This window comes from Taurulus bubalis (genome assembly GCF_910589615.1).
Source record: "Taurulus bubalis genome assembly, chromosome: 2".
NCBI classification, from domain to species: Eukaryota; Metazoa; Chordata; class Actinopteri; order Perciformes; family Cottidae; genus Taurulus; species Taurulus bubalis.
In genome coordinates, this window is record NC_136590.1 from 39,680,373 (window position 1) to 39,704,376 (window position 24,004).

The window sequence follows — 24,004 nt, forward strand, 5'->3', positions numbered from 1 at the left end:
GATGCTGCAGCCAGCGGGAGGCTGACTCGTCATCATCATCATCATCATCATCATCATCAGCCTGAGGGAATTTTTGTTTCCGTGAAAGCTTTTTTGTTTTCTCTGTAGTTCAGGGTCCCTCCCCACCCCAAAGCAGAGTGGCTAAGATTACATCGCTTATCACTGGGTGACGCACAGCAAGATCACAGATCAAGAGCGTTTTCTTTTGAGGGGGGGGTTGTTTCAGGCACTGACCCAATTAAGCCACTGACTGGTCAATTAACCACCTCAATCAAAGTCTGCTACTAAAATAAACTTTCACCCTTGTTTATGAGAACATGATGCCATAAATAAATGCTTTATACAACTTATCTTAACAAATACTTTTTGAAAATTGACAAAGAAGTTCCCTATTTTGTTTTACTGTAGGTAAAGGTATATCACGGTTGTGTTCACTGAGTCTGTCTGTCTCCGACTACCCAGCCCATGCGTCCCCTGAAAGCCACGGCCACGTCCTCGCAGCCCGTCCTGACCATCCAGCAGGTGGAGACCATCTTTTACAAAATCCAGGACATTTTTGAGATCCACAAGGAGTTCTACGACGCCCTCCTACCCAACATCCAGCAGTGGGACGAGAAGGTCACCGTGGGACATTTGTTCCAGAAGCTGGTGAGTCTGACGAGGGCCCAGAAACTACAGCGTCTTCTTTTTTCTTCTTACCCTCTCCAAACATTCACAGGGTACACTTAAATGAGTGTCAGAGGGAAAATTGTGTGATTTGTGAATCACTCGTCTAAATTACACTCTCTGTGTGTGTGTGTGTGTGTGTGTGTGTGTGTGTGTGTGTGTGTGTGTGTCTTTACTCTCCCATGTCTGTGGTCTGGGTGCATTAGCAGAAATGTTGCAGCCTCCGATCCATAACGCCGTCATATTTGCGCTGGATTATGTTTCCTAAACAGGCTGTGTGTGTGTGTGTGTGTGCGTGAAGGCTCCAGGCCTCGGCCAGACCTCCCTCTGTGTTACATCATTACATTGTCACATTTGCAGTGAGTGGATATTGCAATTTGAACAGGGCTTCTCGGCACACAGTGCATGCACAGTGTGTCTCTTTTTAGATGCCCATTATATCTGATTGGCATAGTGTCGACTGACTGAGGCAACGTGCTGCAATAGACACATTCAGCTAGAATGTAAGAAGCTGTAATGTAATGACTCCACACAGAGAGGACATTTTCAAGGTTATGTGCCCATTCGGTGTGTAAAGTGCAGAAGCAGTCATCAGTAAAGGTTGTGAGTACCAAATTGTTCCAACTGGCCATTGGAGTTGAGAGCAGTAGTGTAAATAAACCGTGGCACACTGTGTCCTGTTAGTTCACCCTGACTACGTCCCACTGTGGTGACAGAATATTGTGGTTTGTAATTTTCCTGGACTGGAAACTAGACGGGCAAACACTTTCTCTATTTAGAGAAAGTGTTGGTGGACGTCTGTGAGCCTCTTCTACCTCACAGGAACAACAGGGCTCTCTCCACAGTCAGGAACCTCGGAACAAAACCACAGAAGATGGAGAATAAAACAATGATTTTAGTCATTTTTATTATGAACATATACATCACATAAGCCATTAACAAAGTTAACTTTCTTTCTTTTTATCCAAATGATCTACTTTTTCCTTATTATTGTGACTTTTACAGCCTCACATTGTCATCTGATTTTTTTTTTTTAAAGATAATAGACGATAAACTCTTGTTATTAACTTACAAATTAGAAAGTATTGCTTTCCTTAACATCATTCCACACCAATAGAAATCCAGTGTCGTTGTGGATTTGATATTTAATTAGTAATAACAGAGCCTATTATCGTACATAGGAAACTCCATTAGCCTGACCCTGACAGGCTTATGAGAATTGTATATGCGGTTTTCAAAATCTCCCTTTTTAAGTTTCATGACAATAACCAGATACATGTGAATAGCAGTTGAGCATGTCCCGTATTCAGCTCGCCTCATGTGTTTGGATCTTAGGAGACGTAATTAAGTCTCGCTAATGAGTTGCCTGTTTATCAAATGTCCCATTCTGAGGGATCCATTTTGCTAAATCACTCTGCTGTTTTGTCTCGAACACAATAATAAATGTCATGAACACACTCCTCACGACCAACATCTCTATTTCTCACTTTTAGAAAGAAAAGTTGTGAACAATATCTGAGCGTATGGTTAGACTGCAGGTCTGATCTTTTTATCAATTACAGTTTGTCACCATATATTTCTCGCCAAAATCTAGGAGCCCCAAAGTTTGTTATCATAAGGTTAAATGTTAAGGTACATGCTTCTGCTTCATGACTCAGCTACAGATTGTAACCAGCCGGTGGGTTTGACCGATGTATATAGCAACAGCGTTCGTTATGAGGTACCTGATGAGGTCTCTCTTATTCTAATATGAAACGGGGCTTTCTGCCATATTGACATCTTTCGCTTTTGATTTTCAACACCTCACAAAAGGTTTCAAGTAAATGGATAAAAAAACATGTCAGCAAAGGTTATTATTAGCAGTAACCCACTGACTTAATGAAAGCACCAATGAAACAGACTTCACTTTAGCAGTTTTTCTCACTTTAGCACTCTTGTTAACTAGCATTTGGCTTGAGCTAAGCAAGCTAGCTAGCTAGCTGCTGGTGGAGCGGCTAGCTGCAAGAACAACTGAATCTGTAACTCCTAGCTACTGTCCTTCTGTCCCGTCCGTAACTCATGTGTTCACAACAAGATAGTGACCAAAGAAACTAAAGTTAGCTAGTTCATTTACAATAATTTACAGTAACGTCCCCACAGAAATGAACCATGTCCAGTTACTTACGTTGCTGTTCACAGTTTATGTTTAAAGCACAAATGGATAATTGGTGCTGAAATTCAAAATCGAATACTCTTGTTGGAAAGTTAGCTTTGAATATCTTTATTTTGTCACTTATTCTTCGTGGTCATATTTCCTTTTTTAAATTACAATTGTGTTAATTTAAATGTTTTGAACCGCTTTGAAATGTGGTCGCAGCTCACAGAGATTGATTGGCAATGCTACGTTAGCTTCTATACAGAGAAAATGAACAGAGCTCTGTGTAGAAACTGAATCCTTTTCAGTGGTTTGATAAGTACTTCCTCCTCCTTCCTCCTCCTCTCTCCAGGAGTCGCACCACCAAGTGACGCCTATTAGTGTAGTCATCAGCTCCCATCTGCGCAGCGTATATGTGCGTACATGAGCGTGTCGTGAGGCGGCGAAACATTTAGTCAGAGTGGCAGTGTGAGAGTACAGATGGCAGCGTAATTAGCTGGTGCACTCCCTACCGCTCCTTGTCAGCAGCACGGAGGCCACTGAAGCAACAAAGAGGGACAGAGTTGCAGAAAGCCGGCCACAGTTCCAGCTTTGCTCCCCTTTCTCAGACAGGAAACGGGCTCAGCTGCGGCCTGTGACTGCCTCGATTGTATTGGACCACATTTGAAGTGGAAGGGTCTCCGGCCATTGGAGGCATTGCAATAGAATTGTATACATGTTATGGTCAGACATTCCCACATACAGTTGACATTTTTGGCTTCATGCCAACTACTATTGGATGGATTTCTATGAGATTTGGTTGTTCGCCTTTATTCTTTTGTGTCTTCAGGACACAAACGTCTGCTGTGTTGTCGGACTACGTCGCATGAAATTACCTCGTGCTCATTTTGGGGTCAGGGTTATTTCACCTTGAGATTATGGTTTATGTATAGAATTCTGCTGTCGCCACGCTGTGATGCTGGTCATTTGAGAGGCAGTGTTGTGGTGAAGTCTCCCTGGTTTGATGGTAACCGGCACCATGTTGGTTACATGACATTTGAGCGACTGACTGGCGTTTGAGTGTTAAAGATCAAAGGGGAACAATGTATTTGGGCAACGGGAGGAACTGTGGCCGTTGTAGACAACAGAGTGCTGCGTGTACAACATTTGACTGTGCAATGAATTGTTTACTCGGGTTTCGATATGCAAGTCAGTCGGCTGTCGTCAAGCCTGTCCAGAACACGCATGTCGCCCATTAATAAATAGTCATCAGGCTGATGTCGGCTTAATAATTTGAATACAAGCATTGATGAGTTGGCTGCATTCAATCTTTCCCTATATAGCCAAATTATTGTATATATATTATTGTTGTGTTCATCTGTGTTTTCTTTTATGAACATATCCATATAAATAGAAGCCTCTGCATCCTCTAAAAGGAAAGAAATCCATGGTGGATTATGTTCTGTGTGATGCATTCAGAGCTATAGAATCATGCAGGAGATATTTTTAAACATGGTTTGGCCCCACAGCGTTCGGCTGTCCAACTTGCAGTGAGGATGTAAGTTATCTGAAAGGCATTTTGAAGTGCGTGAAAATGTCTATTTCTACTCGAGACTCCAATCCCCCCCCTCTTTTCTTTCTGTTTCATACCCTTCCTCTTTCTTTCCCTCCTCATCGTCTCCTTCCCGCCTCCACTCTCAAACACAAGCTGTTGTTTTCCCACCCGCCACCCTGACCTGCGATCTCGTTGTGTGAAGGGTGGGCGCTGTGCTTGGAGCGCCGCTCGAGGTCCTGCGTCCTCAGTGACGAGCGTTGCCGGAGAGGTGATCCGATGAAATACCGTGATCGCGTCACTGCGCTCGGTTTGGTGCTTTCCAGCCAAGCTGCCAAGTCCAAAAAATCCTGGATCTTTGGAAACATCATCGTGGTGGTTTGTCTTTTCCATCCAAGGTTTTTGGTTTGACATGGTCTCCAATTATGAAGAGATGATGTACAGACAGTGACACTTGTTTGGCTGAGTTCCTGTCTGTGTAAGTCTTTATTTGGCTCAATGTCTGTGTCAGGATGGTGCTGAGATGACTTCATCACAAAATAACTGTTGGCTATTGGTTTTATTTCCTCTGTCGTCTGTTCCCTGTGAAGACTATTGATCTCCAACATCATCTTCGAGGTGTCATATGAGGCCGGATGGTTCCCTCATGTCTCCTCTCTTCACACTCTGAGGGGAAGTGGAAGGAGAGGAAATGAAAATAGAAGAAAGGGGGGGCTTTAAGAACAAAAGTAACAAGTCTTACTCATTCACTCTATTCAATGAAACCAATCTCATTGCTTTAATAGGGTGCAGTCGGCTCTTCAGCCCAGCCATTCAAGCACGGCTGTAGCAGGATGCATATTCATGCACTGCTGGTCTGCAGCTTGTGTTACAATGCACATACAGCGAAGCAGAGAGGGGCTGTTCATGAAAGAGAAAGTGAATCTGTCTCAGGCGGGAGCACAGAGCAGCGCTATGGGAATGTGATTAGCTTGTGTGCATTGGCTTTACTGTATGTGTGTGTGTGTGTGTGGGGGGGGGGGATCCTTTTATGTATGCAGATAGAGCCAAAGAGGGACTGCAGCACTCTTTTCAACACCACCTCCCCTTTCCAGGCAAAAATCCCCTGAATGTAAATTAATTAATCTGCCAGAGCTCTATGTGAATTTGAATATAAACGCGTGACGCTATGGATGGTTTTGGTTTCCTGTCACGACAGACTTGTGCTGTGTTGCAATACTAAATGTATCAGACAGTCAACCAGTTGCTCAATGGGTCTGAATTGTCCTTTTTAAACAATTCATATCAAACAGAAGAGAGGTTCATGCCACAGTCGTTGACTCACACCAGCCGGTCGCCTCACGTCTCTTGTTCTCTCTCGTGTTCCCCAGGCCAGCCAGTTGGGAGTGTACAAGGCCTTTGTGGACAACTACAAGGTGGCGCTAGAGACGGCAGAGAAATGCAGCCAGGCCAACGTTCAGTTCCAGAAGATATCTGAGGTAAGTTCATCCCCAAAAGATGATCACAGACTCGAGTGGCGGTTGGAAGGATGTAAGAAAGACATGTCTGAATGGAAAATATGACGCGTTTATTAGATTCTGAGACGTTTTTATTTTTGTAACATGAGTAGTATTGTGTCTTTTTTCTTGACACATAATCTATTATTTGGCCTTTAAACCATAACGTTAATCCTCTTCGGTAAAGTGGACAAATGTACGCTTAAGGACAGCAGAGGGGAAGCAAGGCGGCTCGAAACATCCTCTTTTGGACTGGAAGCAACAGTGTTTACAGGAAACGTGATCTTATTTTGAGGAACACTAGCTTAAAACACAATTAACAGATACACCAATGTTAAAATATGCTCCACTGAGCACATGTGAAGCGTGTTAGTGTTTAGGCAGATGAACTGTGACAGAAGTGATAACCATGGTCATCTCAATCCTGCTCCCACTCCCTCATTCCCATGCTTGCACAATGAATAGTTGGATTCCATTTCTTGGCCAATGTACTGGACTTTGAATACCCGTTTGAATATGGCAATGGCAAACGTTTGTAATGCTGTGTAGATCAGGGGTCTCAAACTCGCGGCCCGCGGGCCAATTGCGGCCCGCTAGCCGATATTTTGTGGCCCCCTACTTGACATCAAAGTTTAGTGTTAGTGCGGCCGACGCGTTTTTCTGAGGTCCGCGCGCGCAGCCCGTAAGATAACGTTTACTGGACGTTTCTATTAATAGCTCCGTGAAAAAACGGAGTAAAAAAAAGATTCAGATGCTGCTAGATGCGCCAAAGTCCGGAGGTTCCGCCCAACTTCTCTGTGTGATCATACGTGCCTCTCATAGGAGCTCACAGCCTGAGGCGTCTGTGTCGAGCTCCACCTTTCACCTGATTTGTTGATTCAGGTGTCAGTCGACATTTTGTGTGAAACTACCCAATGAACACTCAGGAAATCCCTAAGGACCCACCCACCCACATACGCTGCAAAGATACACTGTTTTTTATTCAGACAGACAACACACTACCACCTGAGAAAAAAAGACCTTTTGGTGTTCTAAAAAATCAACACTGTCCAGAGAGAGACGGCAGCTCTGCTCCGCTCAGCTGTTCAGTTTTACTCTGCGCTAGACACACGACCATGCGCTGGTTAAGAGTACACAGTACACACATACATACACATACATAGTACATATGTTGTTCTGAAAACTGCTCTTGAAAAAACGAAACTGAAACATGCACATTGTGTAAACATTGTAAATAGTTTGTTTTTTTATAGAACATATTTTGACTCAAATATATAGTAAATATTTGTGTTTGAAAACAAAAACTGTTGTAATATTAATGTTTCATGTGCATACACCCCATGAAGCTTGATCTGTAGTATGAAGTCATTTCTCAGTCCCGAGTCTGTTGCAAATGGATCTTATTGACTTGCAGTGCAACAGAGATCTAAAAGCTAAATTCAGAGGCACAAGGAAAACCAGACATGACTGGACCATTTCTGAGAGAATTGCCTCCATCCTTCCCTGAGCTGACAAAAGTGATCAGTCGGGTCATGTACCTTTTTGGAAGCACACATCTGTGAGAAACCTTTCTTGACTATGAACTTTAATAAATGCAAGTACAGGTCCAGGCTTAGTGATGCCCATCGTGAAGCTGTACTCAGGGTTTCACTGTGACCTGGATCAGGGTTTCACTGTGACCTGGATCAGGGTTTCTACTGTGACCTGGATCAGGGTCAATGTGGCTCAGCTGTGTGAGCAGAAGCGCTGCCAGGTGTCTGGCAAGAAATAGAATAAAGTACAAATGTATTCAGGTTTTGCATTTGTTGGTTCGATGCAGTTTCAATAAGTTATTTTAAAAAATAAAATATATTTGCACTGTTAAATATTATTATAAAAATGTATAGAAACTGCTGGACGAAAATATGTTATGAATGTAAAAAAAAATGTTGCGCTTTCTGTGTGGCCCTCCGGTGAGATCACAATACCAGTGGTGGCCCCAAGCCAAATTGAGTTTGAGACCCCTGGTGTAGATGGTCAGCTTTAGTTTCTAAATATAAGACCCTCCATTTCCTGGTGAGCATTTCACAGTAGATTACATTTAAACTCTATTTTTTATTAACACCGTAAGGAGTCCTTAAGAATTACCTCGAGTACCTGAAGCCTCCACGGTGAACAGAGAATCACAAAAAGGGAGAAAAGTCTTGATGAAATGAAACAAACAAGACTTCACCATTATATTTTTATTTTGTATTCTCTGTTCACCATGGAGGCATGTCAGAAAAACAAAGAGTTGTTCAAGAATTTAAGGCAACACAGAGTAATTAGAATACAAATTGTCATGTTTTCCTTTTAATTAATATAATGTCCCACTTGTGCTGTAGAGGTTGTAGCTGTACTCTTCTGTGAGGTAAACTTGTGGTGGCTTAGTCTCCTTCAGCTGTCTCAGTCTGCTGCAGCGACCCTATACGCCTTCATTACTTCAGCCTATCAGCCTCAGCCGAGCAAGTACAGAGCTGTGTGTGTCTTAGTTCGTGTGAGCGTGGGAGCAAGAGCGTGGTTAATTCAATTGATCATCCCCCTCCTCTGTTTTTTATTTCAGAACCTCAAAGTAAAAGGTCCTAAAGACTCCAAAGATTGTACCACAACTGTCTCAATGGAGGGTAAGTGTGTGTTTCTGTGTCTATGCATTCTAGTCTATATGTGTCTATTTGTGAGTGTGCATGTGCATCTGTCCAGACTAGATTGCTGCTTTAAGACTCCAGTCCTGCCCCTTCTGCTTCAGTAGCGGGCTTTGGGAGGCAAACATGCACATGTGTGAGCGCTCTCTCTCTCTCTCTCTCTCTCTCTCTCTCTCTCTCTGCCTCTCTCTCTCTCTCTCTCTCTCTGCCCGTCTTTGCCTGAGAAAGGAGGCAGTGAGCAGGAGAACAGAGTGAGGAGAGGAGATGAGGGATATGGAGGTGCTTGTGGTCCTCAGACTGTGTTGCAACTGCACATACGGTAACGGCTGCATGTTATGGGCAACTTGGAGTGTTTTTCCTTATTCCTCGTCGTCTCTTCCCCAACCCTGTGAGCCAGGGTGTCGTCGTCGTTGATTCTACGGTAGATGGGTTGTGCGTCGTGTTTGCAGGGAAGTTGGGACAGTTGCTGACGAGCTGTCAGACTGATTTGGAGGACTGACGCTCGGAGCTTTATGAAATGATAATGCACAAATAGCATCTGTCTGCTGCTGCTGATTTTTCCTCTACATGCATGTGCCGTAGCCTGCGTAATGAGGTGATGAAGTCTTTTGAAGCGCCGGAGCTTTTGTGCGCTTGCTGAGTGATGATCCTCTGAGAATATGCAGCTCGCCGGGACTGGCCGACTCCAGTTGGTCATGGCTTTTCAACATATAGAATAATATACAGGGGTACAGCAGCGTTTGTGTGTGTGTGTGTGTGTGTGTGTGTGTGTGTGTGTGTGTGTGTGTGTGTGTGTGTGTGTGTGTGTGTGTGTGTGTGTGTGTGTGTGTGTGTGTGTGTGTGTGTGTGTGTGTGTGTGTGTTTGTTTAAAAGCAAGCCTTTATAAGGGATGTTTGCCTTACACGGCTCCTAAGAGAGAATACTCATCGCCAGAGGATCTGAACGAGTCAGATCTGTGTGTGTGTGTGTGTGTGTGTTAAAAGTATTTGCCTGTGCTCTGCTGGTGTCTTGCTTAACTTAAGCTGTTTTTGGGGGCGACCGAGGGGTAGACATCTTGCTGCTGCAGGGAGGAATAATGAAACGTTGTCTGATTGTTCTGCAGTAATAGACACGATGAGCAAACGCTGTGGCTTTGTCGGGCTGAGAGAGGGTGGGTGAGCGTTCATGTGTTTGTGTCAATTTACTGCCTCGTGTACCTGTGAAATGTCTTTTTTAATTAATGCGCCGTAAATGAGGAGCGACCCCAACATGCTGATGGTTATCGTCACATTAGTTTCTCTTCTTTACCGCTGAGACGGCGCCGTAATAAATATACTGAACCGCTTTACGATTGGTCTGCTGAACCATTGTGTTCCACGCTCGCGTCATATTCCCTCAACAATCAGCGTTCGTCAGCACCCAGGGCAGTTGCTTTGATTACTCTTTCTATTGCGGCTCCTTAATTACCTGGCCAAGTGGTCCAGGGATTTCTCCAGAACTACCGCTCCCTCTTTCATCATGCCTTCCTCCCACCTGCCTATCCTCCTTGTGCTCATCCATCCATCCATCTTTCTCGCCTTCCATGTCATTTTAAGTAGACCCCAGGCTTCCCCGCAGCTTTTGCATATTTTCTCCGTTGAAATTAATCAATTTATCAGACTCCATATAGCTCACTGTTTCATCTGCCAGACACCTCCTGATGAATGGATGCAAATAGCAACACGAGTGTTAAATCAAATATCCGGCATCCTGTTTTACATGTAAATTGGAACTCTTGCTCCCCACCATGACCGCTTGCTCTTTGTTTTCTTAATCCCTATACACCCACCTCCCTATCTGTCACTGCTTTCTTTTCTCTCTCTCTCTCTCTCCTATCGCTCTGTCCTCGTCGTCCTCCGTCGCGGCTCCTGCCTAACATTGGCGGCCGAACGTCTCTCCAAGTAAAGCTGGCAGTCCCTCCCGCGTCCTAGCGGAGGAACCGTGCGCCGCGTTCAAGGACCTTGATGGTCCATCCCCTCCTTGGCAAAGACGAACTGTCTGTCCGTCAGCCAAGTCGTCAAGGCGACCTTGAGAACAGGACCAATCAGGGGCACCTCGCTGCGACGGGTCATCGACTTCCAATAATCCGCCTCCTCTCTGATTCTCTCCGTCTTCTCATCCTCTCTCGGCCTGTCTCTCCACTGGACTTTGAACTTTTGCTGTGGAAGGTGTTATTGATCTTTCTGTAAGCGCAATGGGACCTCGTCCAGACTAGAATATCTCCACTTCTGTCTGGTGGATTTGATTTGATTTGATGGACATTCGTGGTCCTCAGGGGACGAATCCTACTGACTTTGGTGATCCCTTAACTTTCCATCTAGCGCCGTCGTAGAGTCAAAATGTGTCCAATATTAATTAGTTTTGACCGAAAGAGCTGAGATACTATCGACATCCGCATCAGCTTAATGTGTATTTAGTGCTAATTGACAAGCGTTCACATGCCGAACCGGTTGAACATGATCATTATTTTTCCTGCCGCAGATCAGCGCATAAGCATGGCTCGTGTTTGCAAACAGAAACCAGGCGCAGTAGAGCTTCATGCATGCAGCACAAAGCGCATCACAATAATCAATACAGCTGTTGTACTGACTTCGACTGAACCGACACCTGAGCTGCACCCACGCTAACCCAAAGTCACCCTGGACATTGTAAAAGTTGGCAGCCCCTTGTAGTCCGTGCAGGTCATGGAGTAAATCCTCCGGGAGGTAGCGGTATTGGTTCAGTGAACATTGACGGAGGCGGCAGTATTAATGACCGGAGAAACTTCAAAGAGCATCAGCAAGGCCCTCTAGAAGATTCTCTTTGCTCGGATGGGGTCGCTGAGTGTATGCGTGTACGTATATGTCAGAGTGTGTAAAGTTCTGTGTGACGAAGCCCGATCAGTAGATCTGAACATGCTCCCTTCGTTTCTTTTTAGTTGATTAAAGAGGAGGCGAGAGGAAAGGAGGGCGAGCGCTTAAAAGTACCGAGGGAGAGAAGAAGAAAGCGCAGCGCTGTCGGGTCGATGGGAGCAGCGTTCAATGGGATGAACGGATAAGTGTAGCACTGTTCCTGCCTCTGTCTGGGACGACCCGCCCTGCATACAGAAGGCGTTCTCTTCCCCTCCTTCGCTTTAATAATCGGTTGCTTTAAGTCTGCGCTATAATAAAAGGAGATTAGCTTGATCAGCGGGTGGAACGTTTTCAGCTGCTTTCCAGATTTCTGTGCCCTTGCGGTTCTGGATTGTTTTATTTGCATACTCCACCCATGCGTCCTTTTTTTCCTCCCTGAGAACAAGTACAGAGCGACGTTATTATTTTGTTTTTCGCTTTGTGACACCGGTGGCATTATTATTTTGAGACCTTGAGACCTTTTTTTGGCATTTCATTACATGACTGCCTGAATCTATGTGTGACGGAGGGAGGAATGAATGAAAGTGTTTTTCCTTCAACCTCTCTCTCCTCTTTTCTATCCGTCTCTCCCTAGGGGGGTTCTTACATCTGTCACCTTGCCTGCCGCCTGTCTCCTTTGTGTTATTTTTTTAATTCCCCCCCTATCTTCCCCTCTGTCCTGTCTTCGGGTTTCTCATCTCGAGCTGTCATGTGTGTCAGACCTCCAGCTGTTCACATCACCTCAGCAGCATCAAAGCCGTCCACTGGGGCAACCAGCCCCCGTGTGGCGGTGCAGGCTTAAACTGTGATGGAGGGATATGAACACTGGTCACGTGTCTGTCTGGCTCTCCTGTAGATGTATACATCCATTTGTGCCGTTTATGTTTGCGTCCGTGTGTTCCAGAGAGAATCTGTTAGAGTCCAGCCTCCGGGCAGGCTGTAGTTTACCTAGTAGCAGCCTAAATATGCAGTGGAAGCAAACTGTTTCCGGACCAATAGGAGGCTGCAGCATCAACCCCAGAGATGGACTGCATGTTAAGCAGCCTGCCTACAGACTTCTGTGTGTTTCTGTCTCTCTGTCTTCATTGGGCCGTAACCCCCCACCTGCAACACACACAGTCAGAATGTTTTTAGAAATAACATGGGAACTGTCTTTTATCTTGCTCCCCTTCACAGGAAGGTTACAAGGTCAGGGTCAGCTGCATGTATTGCTAAGAGCCTCTCTGGCGGTGTGGATAAGGGATGCACCGATGCAGAGACTGCTGCAAATAGCTGAATTGGTTATCGATGGGGCCAATCTATTTATGTTTATATTCTCTTTAGACGGGGATAGTAATTCCTAAAAAGTTTAACCCAAGTGTGGATGCTTACTGTCATTAGGGTGAATGTCGTCAACCCATGGGGTGTGTGTGTGTGTGTGTGTGTCGCTGACTCAGCCTTCCTCTTCTCTCCCCACAGCTCTCCTTTACAAGCCCATCGACCGTGTGACCAGAAGCACCCTGGTTCTCCATGTGAGTACACTGCTGACACTCCCACGACTTTGGAGGATCATCTCTCCCGAATTACTAAAACAATTACAACTCTGGAGATGGAGCTGCTGTATTTGATGATGTTTTCAGAAACCCCATCCACTTCTATTGTATCAGTGTGGAGACATGGGCAAAATAAACCAGTGGTGGAAGTAACTCTGCACATTTACTCCGGTACTATATTGTAGTACAATTTAGAGGTGCTTGTACTTGACTTTAATATTTGATTTTTATGCTACATTATACTCATACTATGGAAATATAATACTCTTTACTACTCTACATTTATTTGACAGTATTGGTTACTTTTCACATGAATAGTTTGCATAAAGAAACACTGTATTGTTTAGTGTGTGACCCCTTTACAAGCCCCAGGCAGCCCTTTGTGTCTAGTTGGGCCCCAATGTCACGTGTTGCATGTTTATGTGTTGTTTAGTTCCACTAAAGAGGGATTTCTCCTTTTTTGACTTCTCACATGGTTTTATATTCAAATAACTTATTAGGGACCAAAAGGGCCAAAATTATTCAATATTGCACCAAAAAGTGAGAAAATATGTTTTATGGTTTTGTAAATTGATGAACTATCCCTTTTTAACTATAACTTTAGCTCACTCACTCACTCACTCTCAAAGTTAAATAAACAGTTTGTACTCAAAAGATTCAGCCGTAAACTCAGTGAGAGTAAAAGTCAAAAGTGGTTTAACAAGTCCCCTCAGCAGCCCAAGAGTGGACCAATCAGAGCCTGCTTTGTGTTGCTCATCCCGGTGCCCCAGCCTCAATTGGGCTACCTCTTTGGATGAGTAATAATAAGGCGGTAACTGCCAATTATGCAAGCAGAGCGATGTCTAGATGTGTGTCGTTCCACTTGCATAAAGCTGTCGGAGCAACAACGTGACCAGTGCATCCAGGACTAATGCGTATGTTCCTAAAAAAAAATCATGTTCCTGCCAGTCATGCAAACCAAGACGTGTTTGTTTTGGAAGGAAGAGGAGCCCTCTGTTCGTCACCCTGCTCCTCTACAAGGAAACAAGATTACGTCAGGATTCAATCAGAAAGCTGTGCATGCGCAGCACAATTATGGTTTTAATTAAGAAGGCAACATTCAATCAGGACTCAGGATATACAGGAGAAGACAGGTTTTCTTTTATGTCATTGCACCAATAAGGATTAGTTATTAGTTGTGTGCATCGTGGCTCGAACCAGCGACCCGTGCGTCTGTGTAACCTTGTGTGTTTGTGCACGTGTTGCAGGACTTGCTGAAACACACTCCCAAGGACCACCCGGACTTCCCGCTCCTGCAGGACGCTCTGCGGATATCTCAGAACTTCCTCTCGTCCATCAACGAGGAGATCGACCCTCGCAGGACTGCCGTCACCACCCCCAAGGGAGAGGTGTGTGTGTGTGTGTGTGTGTGTGTGTGTGTAATTATTTGTGGAGTTTTTTTATCTCAGTATGAATGAGACAAGAGCCTAATGTATGCAAAATTTACTTTGAAGTTAGATGCTGTGTCACAAGGAGAGTGTGACCCTGGATGGAGGAAATATCTCTGCATGTAGAAAGCCAGACAGTGATAATATATGCCTCTGACTGAGATTAGTAGTATTGCATTTAGGGACATTTTTAGACCTTCTAAAACCCATACAGGATTACATATAAAACATATTTCATACAATTAGAAGAACTTTCCAAAATATATCCCATGCAGCCATAATTCGAACAAGGAATCAGTTAAAAATCCAGGTGGCTACAATCTCAAAAAGTGTTGATCTCAACATTGTGTGACCCGCGTCACGTTGAAGTGCATCAGCCTCGTGTAGGCGCCGGTTGGACAACGAGAAGTGACATCAGCTGTTCTTCTAGGCCCGTCAGCTGGTGAAGGATGGCTTCCTGGTGGAGGTGTCGGAAAGCTCCAGGAAGCTTCGGCACGTCTTCCTCTTCACCGACCTGCTGCTCTGTGCCAAGATGAAGAAGACGGCTGTGGGGTGAGTCCACGTTACCTTTTCCCTCTCCGATGAAGAGGATCATAGCCATATTTAGCACAGAGCCATTTGAATGTCCACCCTCTTAGGATTACCCTCTTTGTGCCGTTCATTCTGCCTTCCACGCCAGCATCAAGCCCCCCGTCATCCCCAGAGAAACAGAAAGGATGACACCGGCACTTTACAGAATATCCCGTCTCTCTTCCTGAACAGGGGAGGCCTTTTGAGGCCACACTAACAAAGAGAGAGGCGAGCAGGGATTTGGCCTCTGGCATTTGTTGGAGAGTGGAGGAGACGAGGAAGTGTGGAAGGTGTTACTCAGTTTGAGCCGATGGCGAAGTCAAGAGAGGGGGCGGCTTGACACATGTCCACGGATTAAGCGCCCACATTTACGGAGATTGCGGGACGTCCGACCTGGCGGCGGCGGCAGCTTTTAGCCTGATTGGATCTGATGTTGGTTGACATTCACCGTTTGTCCGTGTCATCCGCAGCCTCCCCTCACTTGGAGGACACACACAGCGTTAAGCCATCACTACCAGACTTGTAAATTGGACTGTTATGGTGTGCCGCCTACACACAGACACACACACACACAGTTATAGCAGCAGATCCTTCCAGAAACTCTGTCACCTTGGGTGAAGTCCCTGAGGATCCTTATATATTTACATTGACTCTGTTCCAGAATACATATTTAATCATTTTCTTTATCTATAAATATCGACTCGCTCTTGTTACTTAAGGGCTCGTAGATTGGATTATATGGATGTCTTCATACTCTATTCAGTTATGCATCAAACTGAGCGCCACTCTTTTGTTTATGTATCTATGTGCAATATCGTCAAGGCTGTGTTTAAGTGCGCCGAGCAAAGAGTACACGAGGAAAGCAACTGCACGGATGGTCTGTAAAAGGAAAAGATTTCCAAGACGAGAGACACACACACACACACACACACACACACACACACACACACACACACACACACACACACACACACACACACACACACACACAAGGGTCTTAAGAAGGGTGTAAAAGAATGAAAAGAACACCTGCGTTAATCTCATTTCCCTTTAGCGACATGTCCATCGAAAATGTACAATAATCTATTATAGATTATTTTTTAAATCCCCCGAAATGAAGATTTCAGTCGTCGCACATAAGATTCTCATTAGCTACTCAAAGGGGCCTTCTGATGAAGGCGTCGCAGCGGTAATGAGTCGGCCGTGCAGCACCCAGGAAAGCTAATTACGGTCTCTGGTGGAAGTAGAAGCTCTATGCGGAGGACGCGACTTCACCAACAGGCTGAACATAATTCTTTATTTTGATGTGTTCAGATCTAGTTAGTCCTCGGGTCAAATGGGCATGCCTTTCAAACAAGAAAAAGAGGATGGCCTTACATTTTTGTTATCTCAATTGGCCAATTATTATCGTTGTATGGGTGTCTTTCTCTTCTCTCTCCCAGCCCTTTTCTTCTTTATCGGGATGATGATTGTGTGTATTAATCACAGTAATGTCTTAACACCACACAGCACAGTCACAAATTAAATCATCTCGACTCGTAATGCTTTGTCAAAATTAGCCAGAGATTATAATGTCTGGTAAGCAAGCGGACATCTGGACGGACTTGAAGAATGTTCTATTCATTTGCAGACAACGTTGTTGTTGTTGTTGTTGTTTCACTGCCTTTTGTGTTCTGTAGATCTTCACAGCTTTTGGTCTAAAAGCTAAGTTGTTGATTTATTGCACGATTCTTTGACTTATTGCGTTTCCCATATTCCCCCAACCCTGTCCATCTTTCCCTCCCTGTCCATCTGCAGTCGCCATCAGCAGTATGAGTGCAAGTGGTACCTCCCTCTGGCCGACTTGACCTTCCAGACCCATGACGACTCCGAGCCTTGCCCCAGTATCCAGGTCCTCCCCGAGCACGAGATCGAGGAGATGAAGATTAAGATCTCAGTCCTAAAGAGTGAGATACAGAAAGAGAAGGTAATCCTGTTGGGCTTTTTACCGGCATGTCAATTATTGTTATTTATTTCTTTCCATCATCTCTTGGCAGAACTTTCCAGGGTTCCTTAAAATGAGTCATTAGCTGGGTTCCTATTGTTCTAAGAAACACATACAAGTGACTCAAGAGGGAAGTTTCAACTAATGAGTTCTGTAAAACTTTGATAGCCATCTATTTATTATCCTGACTGGAAACGCTGCATCTTCCTTTTAACTGAGTAGTTGTTTGTCTTAGACGAGGTCACGGCGAGGTCCACTGTGCCATGTGGGGAAACTGCATGCAAAAAAATAGTGACATCCCAAAAATATGTATAAAATAGATCAAACTGGGGAAAATGTTGAACTTACCTTTCTAGTGCAAAAAACCATAGTAGAATGAGACTAGAACGGGCGTGGACTTGTTTGCCGTGGTCATTTGACTAGTTCAAAAGGAAATGGCGCCCAGCGCTGTGCACTGGCCAAAGAAATAGAATAGTCAGCTCGCCTCAACGGGTCCCTTTGCGATGGTAACGGTACATATAAAAATGTCTGCCTCTCAGACCATCCTGCTATGTTAATTTGAAAGGCAATGTCAGTTATATTTCTATGGCTGAAACATTCAGTTAGTGGCAGAGGTTTAAGAAATGAAAATAAATGGAAAGTTATATAATCCTCCAATAGTTCCAAGTCCCACTGAAGACTTCGGGAGCAGAGAGTTCCTGTTATTATGTCCAGCTGATTGTATCCAGGCTCTGACTCACATCTTCCTGGTGAGGGCAGGTGTGTATTTGTTTTCCTTAAAGACTGACGAGAAGCCGAGATCCTTATTAATTATATAAAAAGACTCTCGCAGCACGGCGCTCATTTCCAGGAGCGTTGTTTTCCTCGGAAAAAATGTAAAGTATGTCATTAAACCGATACCACGCTGATAAGAGTAATGACACATTAGTCATAAGACGTTTAGTTCTAATGAATAGGTCATTGTCATGATCCATACCTACCCCATAGTTTTATCTCAGAATGTACTCGTGCTTTAGTCGGTGTACTCCGCCATATTGACTTTAAATTGTTCCTGTTGGATAACAATTTTAATTTAATTTCAATACGTTTTTGTATCATCCAAAGATCCACAGTCGTGGATGCACCAATATTCAATTCACATGGGTCTCTTATTATGATTTAAGATAAGGAAGAGAGGAGAAACAGATGTTGATAACCCTCTGGAGACAAAGTCAAAGTGATCAAATCTTGTAAAGTGGAGTCAAATATCAAATGAAAATAGCTTCATTTATTATTTTTCCACAAATAACTAGTTTCATTCTGTATGTTTGTGGTGAAATCAAACCAATTATTCTCAATATACAGATTATCCTTTCAATTTTAGTTTTTACCGACAGTCAAATAAACATAATTTGGGGGGATGTATATTGCTGCCATCAGTTAGTTAGCCGTGGTGCTACAACCTAAGCCCGTTTTTTTTTAAGCCTATGTTTGTTAGCATTTTGGCAAATTGGCACCATTAAAAGTATGCAGAATTATCAACTAGCAGTTCCTAGTGTGCAGTGTACCCCTAAGTGTGCAGACAGATACAAGGGAAACATAAGCTGTAAAGATTCTCATGCAGGTTTTGGACTTAGTGTTTGTTTTGCCCCTATTGTTTCTAATTATTTATTTGTGACAGACATTGGTAGATAGTATTCATGGAAAGTGTAAGTCACACTGAATCTAAAAATATGTGTCTCATCATGTTTGGTGTTAAGATTTGAGTTATGACAGTTGGACTTAACTGTCTAAAACCTCTGTTTTAGAGGCTGCATAGCAACTGTTTAGTATTTGACGTGATGACTGTTTCTCTGCCTCAACCTTTGTCTCAGTTTCAGGACTAAAAAAAGATTCAATGTCTCTGCTTGCTTGTTTGCGTGTGTGTGTGTGTGTGTGTGTGTGTGTGTGTGTGTGTGTGTGTGTGTGTGTGTGTGTGTGTGTGTGTGTGTGTGTGTGTGTGTGTGTGTGTGTGTGTGTGTTTAGAAAGCACCGAAGGGTCAGAGCCGCGTGGAGCGTCTGAGAAAGAAGATGAACGAACAGGAGTCGTGGCTTCTCCTGCACTCTCCCACCATCCCCTTCCGCGTCCACAACCGACACGGAAAGGTAACGCGTTCGTCCAATCCTGTCGCCCCCTGCAGCCACGTTGCCGCAACACTCAATTCCCACCACTAGAGGGAGACACGTCCCTTTCTAAACGGACCTTTGATGGATTAGATGCAGGTTTCCAAAATAAAAATCAAGTGGCAGCATGAGATAATGTTACATCGTGGATTTTTTGTGATTTTTCAAATGTTTTTCCCCTTCTACTTTCTGGGGAAAAAATAAATAAATAATGATTTCAAATGCAGGTTCTTCATGTGTTGTATTTTCTTTGTGTATCCAGAGCTACCAGTTCCTCATCTCCTCCGATTACGAGAGGTCAGAGTGGAGGGAAAGCATCCAGAAACTCCAGAAGAAAGGTAACGCTGGCCTTGAATTGTCCTAAAGGCCTTTGATGTCGTTAGAAACCCTGTGTGCTTCATCTCAAAGCGGTTTTAAAACCCCTTCTTTAACTCACTGGACCTCCAGACAATTGAAAGTGTGACCGTAGCGCTATGCTCGCTGTGTGTTTGTCAGATCTCCAGGCGTGCGTGTTAAGTTCTGTGGAGCTCCAGGTCCTGACCAGCTCCTGTTTCAAACTCCGAACTGTCCACAACATTCCTGTCACAAGTAACAAAGACGGTAAGAACCACTCTCCACCACACTATCTTCTGTATTCTCTCCCTCTTATGCATGGATGCTCTGCATGTCTCAGTTGCCGTCTCCTTTTTTTAGCCGCAATCACAAACACACACACACGGTCACCCATCGCTCCTTCCTCTCTCCTCTCGGCTTTGAGTTTAAATTCACACAAAAGGGGCTATTGCACTCTCATCACAACAAGCAGCTACATAATCAGAGAGGGGGGCTGGCGCCTTGCAGGAGAGAATCTAGGTTACAATATGTTTCTCATCTAGCTCTCAGCAGTCAATGCCACGCAGTGTGCCGGCGGTGGCCTGCGCCCTGAGCTCCTATGTGTTTGTTTTTGCTCCAGATCTCCACATAGCACCACTTTCAGAGGCTGGTGGTGACATTAAAGCCATCTGGTCGACCTACTCTGATCTCCCAAAATGGCACGAGGGTCTCTGCTTTCACGCACAATACACACGTCCAGCCACAGAGCTGACAGAGGGGCTTCAAGACGCTGAAGGGCACACTGTCTAAATCTTTCTGGCTTCGGACAGAAAAAGAGACCCGTGTTTGCTTCTCATACAATGGTTATCTCTGTGCAAGTAGGCTGGCTTTTTCATTTTCATTTTGCATTCTGATGACTTTTGATGGAAACTAGTCAATTGCCATCATAGTGCTGTGATCTGCTTCCCTATTTTATTATTCAAAATAGACTGCCAATGTAATACAAATCAATTCCAGGTCAGGACCAGACAATCTGTGAGTTTATATCTATCTATATTTCAGATTATAAGTAAAAAGAAGAAAAACAACTACAGGTCGACCAACAGTGGATTTATACAGGCGATGGTTTGGAACAGAAAAAAAAGAAGAAAGATACTCTGCTCACAGTGTTGCGATATATATTCAAGATATAACTTTGGTGGCGAAATAATGTGCTAATAATAATATGCTGTCAAATCACCTGTTCTTGGTTTAAGTTCAGAATAATGTGGAGAATTAGTCTCTGAAAAATAAACTGAAACAATCAAACCATAAGTATATAAAACGTTACTTAAAGTCCTCCTTGCATTCATGTCTGGAGCCAGCGCTCCTCTCCCTGTTTCTTTAACTTATTATTACATCAATCACATGCGCACATATATATTTCAGTTAAATGGGCCCCCATTAAGTGTACGAAGCCTCCATGTGAAACAAGGATGTACGTCGCCGCGTGGAACTGCACAGCCATCTGCCGCCATCGCAGCCCGGCTCTGCTGATGGAGATCGTTTATAAAACATCCCATTTAATATTACAATAAAAAACAACCTTTGAGCAGGACATCTATAAGACAGTTCTCCCATAACCCCCTAACACGTGCAGGCTATCTGCTGACCGGATTAAAGCATCACCTCTCTGCTATGTAACAGGCTTGTCATTTAGTTTCAGGGCCACATGATATTTTCCTTCTCTCACAGGGAGGCGATGCCCCTGTGTGTTAAAACAGAGCTCAGACCTTGGAAACATTCATTGTAAAGCAAACATAAACACACACCTCAGTGACACGTGAAGCAGGGAGCGCAGTAGGGGGTTAAATGAGGAATGTTTCATGCAACTATGACGATGGATGATGTTGCAGAGACCATTAAACGCTCTTTCCTTTGACTCTTTTGCCCATATTGTGAACAATTATCACACATTACTTCATGGACTTTCACAGTTTGTTGCTATAGTTTGCTTCTAATTGAGAGAAATGGATCTGAGTTTGGCTCTAAAAGCAGCACAGAGGCCACCTCGAAGCTGAACCTTTGAACCTTCTCCCCGCAAAACTCCCCTGTCGCGGATACACAACACACACACACACACACACACACACAGTTCGTCTGCCATCCTCTGAGCCGCCTACAGTGCAGCTCCAAACAGTCCATCGTGGTTTATTTACCAGGCTTCACGGGACTCAACCAAAGCAAACCCCCCCGACCCAATCGTCCACCCACGATCCTCCACCCGGCAGCCAGCTCCGTTGTTATGGCAGAGGACTGCTTGTTGATGTGAGGCCCGATACCGATCTGAGGAAAAAGGCTGTCATACGATAACAGAAGCTGGTAACTTGGTGTCGGAAGGGGTGAGAACCATCATGGGATATGATGATGATACGTTCATGCGTAGCTCGGACCACCCAACCTGAAAGGAATGAAACGCACACAGGCCTCCCACTGAGCAATTATGTGTTGATTATCCCTTTTTTTTTAAAACATTTTAAATATTTCTAGACATTACGAGGAAAGTTAAGTTGGTGTCAAGTTGGATTCACCAAACTCTCTGTAAATCCCTCGTTTCAGGCCGATGAATCCCACGCGTTTCTGAGGAGTTTGATCATTAGCAGAAAGGATCATCCAAAATGGCCTTATAAGGCTGCAAGTTCTGCTGCATTTGTGGACAGGTTTCATCTACAGAAATGTTAGAGAAAAGAAAATAAAGAGTGAAAAGGAAACGTACAGAAACAAAGAGGGAATGCTTTATGAAGTTATGTTAACGCCGACAGTAGGTGATGTTACACTGTCATGGCAACAGAGGATGATACAGGGCAACATCTGTTTCCTAACTGAAGAGTAGTTCTAGGGCGTATGACATCTGCTGCAGTATGGGATTGAAAAGATGCAGTGGTCGGTTCGGTGGGAAATTGCTTTTTTTTTAATCCACAAACTCTGATTCTGAATAACTTCATACATGCATGTGTGTGTGTGCTTGTTTTCCAGATGAGGAGACCCCCGGCCTGTACGGCTTTCTGCACGTGATCGTCCACTCTGCCACGGGGTTCAAGGAGTCAGCCAGTAAGTCGGCCAGAGACGCCATTTTTCTTCTACTTTTCTTTCTTTTCATTTTGTTCACTACACCCTGTGCACACACTCTGGCCGAGCATCCCCTCGCACATAGCTGCACATAGCTGCCGTGCAGTTCGGCGTCCGCCAGCGGAAAACACGTGATCCAGTTGATCGCTGCAGTCTGCACATGCCGTCTCCATCACGCCGCGGCCCAACGCAGAGACGACCAGATGGATGGAGTATCGGAGCATAGATGATAGGAGGGAGAGAAAGAGAAAGAAAGAGAAAGAGAGCGAGTCTCAGGGGAGAAGTGAGGGCCACGGTGGAATTCCTGCGGTCGTTTTCATTTTAGCAGACACCGTTAAAAACACTTGACTCACGTGAAAAGGAAGCGGGAGATCATTTTGAAACTGAACTGCTGGCAAAAATAATGCCAGTTGTCTCTGATATCGCATACCTCACACACACAAATGCTCCTTTGTCTAACAATGTGTGCAGATACATCTGTGTGTGTGTGTGTGAGTTTATTATCAGCCGAGTGTGATGTTGGCAGCACCGTGCAGACGTGTCAGTCGTGGACAGCTGCTGCTGCTGCGGTGCTTTTTATGCCCCGTTGCACCAGTTCAAATATCAAATATCTGGAAAGGAGACAGAGATGAAGAAATGTGATTTCCTCTGTTGCCATGACAGCCTTTAGAATATGAAAGCTGGCCGGCTAGAATTTCCCGGGTAATGGATTGGAAAGCTCTCTCCCCCGAAAGCCTGTTTGATCCTCGATGAAGCTGAGGGGGTTTAACAGGAAGGCGGTGCGTTCGTGTGTACGTGGAAGTTTGGTAGTTTCACAGATGCAGTTTGATGTCGGAGTGTCCAGTGAAGCGTAAAGAGGCAGGCTGGGGCATTAGAGGTAGCGTGGGGTAGGTGATGATGATGATGATGATGATGGCCGTTACAGAGGAGCTTATCTTTCAAATAGATGAATGTTGCGCACTCTCTTTATTGGGCAAAGGATCCATAATTTGCCAAAATAAACTTACGAAACGTAATTATCTGGGATATGGTGGAGAGCAAATGCACGTGGCGCTGCTGACACAGCATTTACGCACACGTCCCCTGGAGGGTTATACGGGGTTTACACACGTTAAGATCCTGATCCTCACACCACCCTCTTGTGCCAGGAGAAGTCAGACTTGCCATCATGAATTCTAGTTCATGCGTCAGTTCAGTTTCCACAACACCGCTCTACATCTCCCTTCGTTCGTTCTTTCTCAGCTGCGTTTAAAACGTTGCTCAGTAAAAGAGTAACATGCCGCTGCACCCACAGTGCACCTGTGTTTTGAGGTTAGGAATTTGCTGTGTAGGTGCCTTAGTTTTTATATTGGTGGGAGCATACTGGCTGCGCCCCATGATGCTGAAACAAGCAGGTTTACCCCGGCCTTTTATTCACCACCGCAGCTGTTCATCGTCAGTTCGACATTTAACACAAAGTGTAAAAGAGTTCATTGGCGCTATTATCATGCAATTAATACATTTTATGAACGCAAACTTTTTACTTTTTACCCGCTCATTGCATTCTAATTGTTC

The 24,004-nt window shown here is 44.5% G+C and overlaps 1 protein-coding gene across 3 annotated transcripts in view; it reads left to right on the plus strand.

Annotated features, from left to right (window-relative positions):
• The window catches only part of abr (ABR activator of RhoGEF and GTPase), a gene marked incomplete at its 5' end in the record, with an annotated part of 105,430 nt that overhangs the window by 43,473 nt on the left and 37,953 nt on the right, over positions 1 to 24,004 (plus strand). The window contains 11 exons of one of the 3 annotated variants that reach the window (XM_079214458.1): positions 463 to 648; positions 5,702 to 5,809; positions 8,409 to 8,469; positions 12,834 to 12,886; positions 14,155 to 14,295; positions 14,765 to 14,886; positions 16,702 to 16,870; positions 18,893 to 19,012; positions 19,293 to 19,368; positions 19,526 to 19,630; positions 22,358 to 22,432. In XM_079214458.1, coding sequence (XP_079070584.1) covers positions 463 to 648; positions 5,702 to 5,809; positions 8,409 to 8,469; positions 12,834 to 12,886; positions 14,155 to 14,295; positions 14,765 to 14,886; positions 16,702 to 16,870; positions 18,893 to 19,012; positions 19,293 to 19,368; positions 19,526 to 19,630; positions 22,358 to 22,432 — 1,216 coding nt within the window. Of the gene's footprint in view, positions 1 to 462; positions 649 to 5,701; positions 5,810 to 8,408; positions 8,470 to 8,760; positions 8,807 to 12,833; positions 12,887 to 14,154; positions 14,296 to 14,764; positions 14,887 to 16,701; positions 16,871 to 18,892; positions 19,013 to 19,292; positions 19,369 to 19,525; positions 19,631 to 22,357; positions 22,433 to 24,004 lie in introns of those variants that run through there. The other 2 variants (XM_079214459.1, XM_079214460.1) reach the window with 2 other exon arrangements.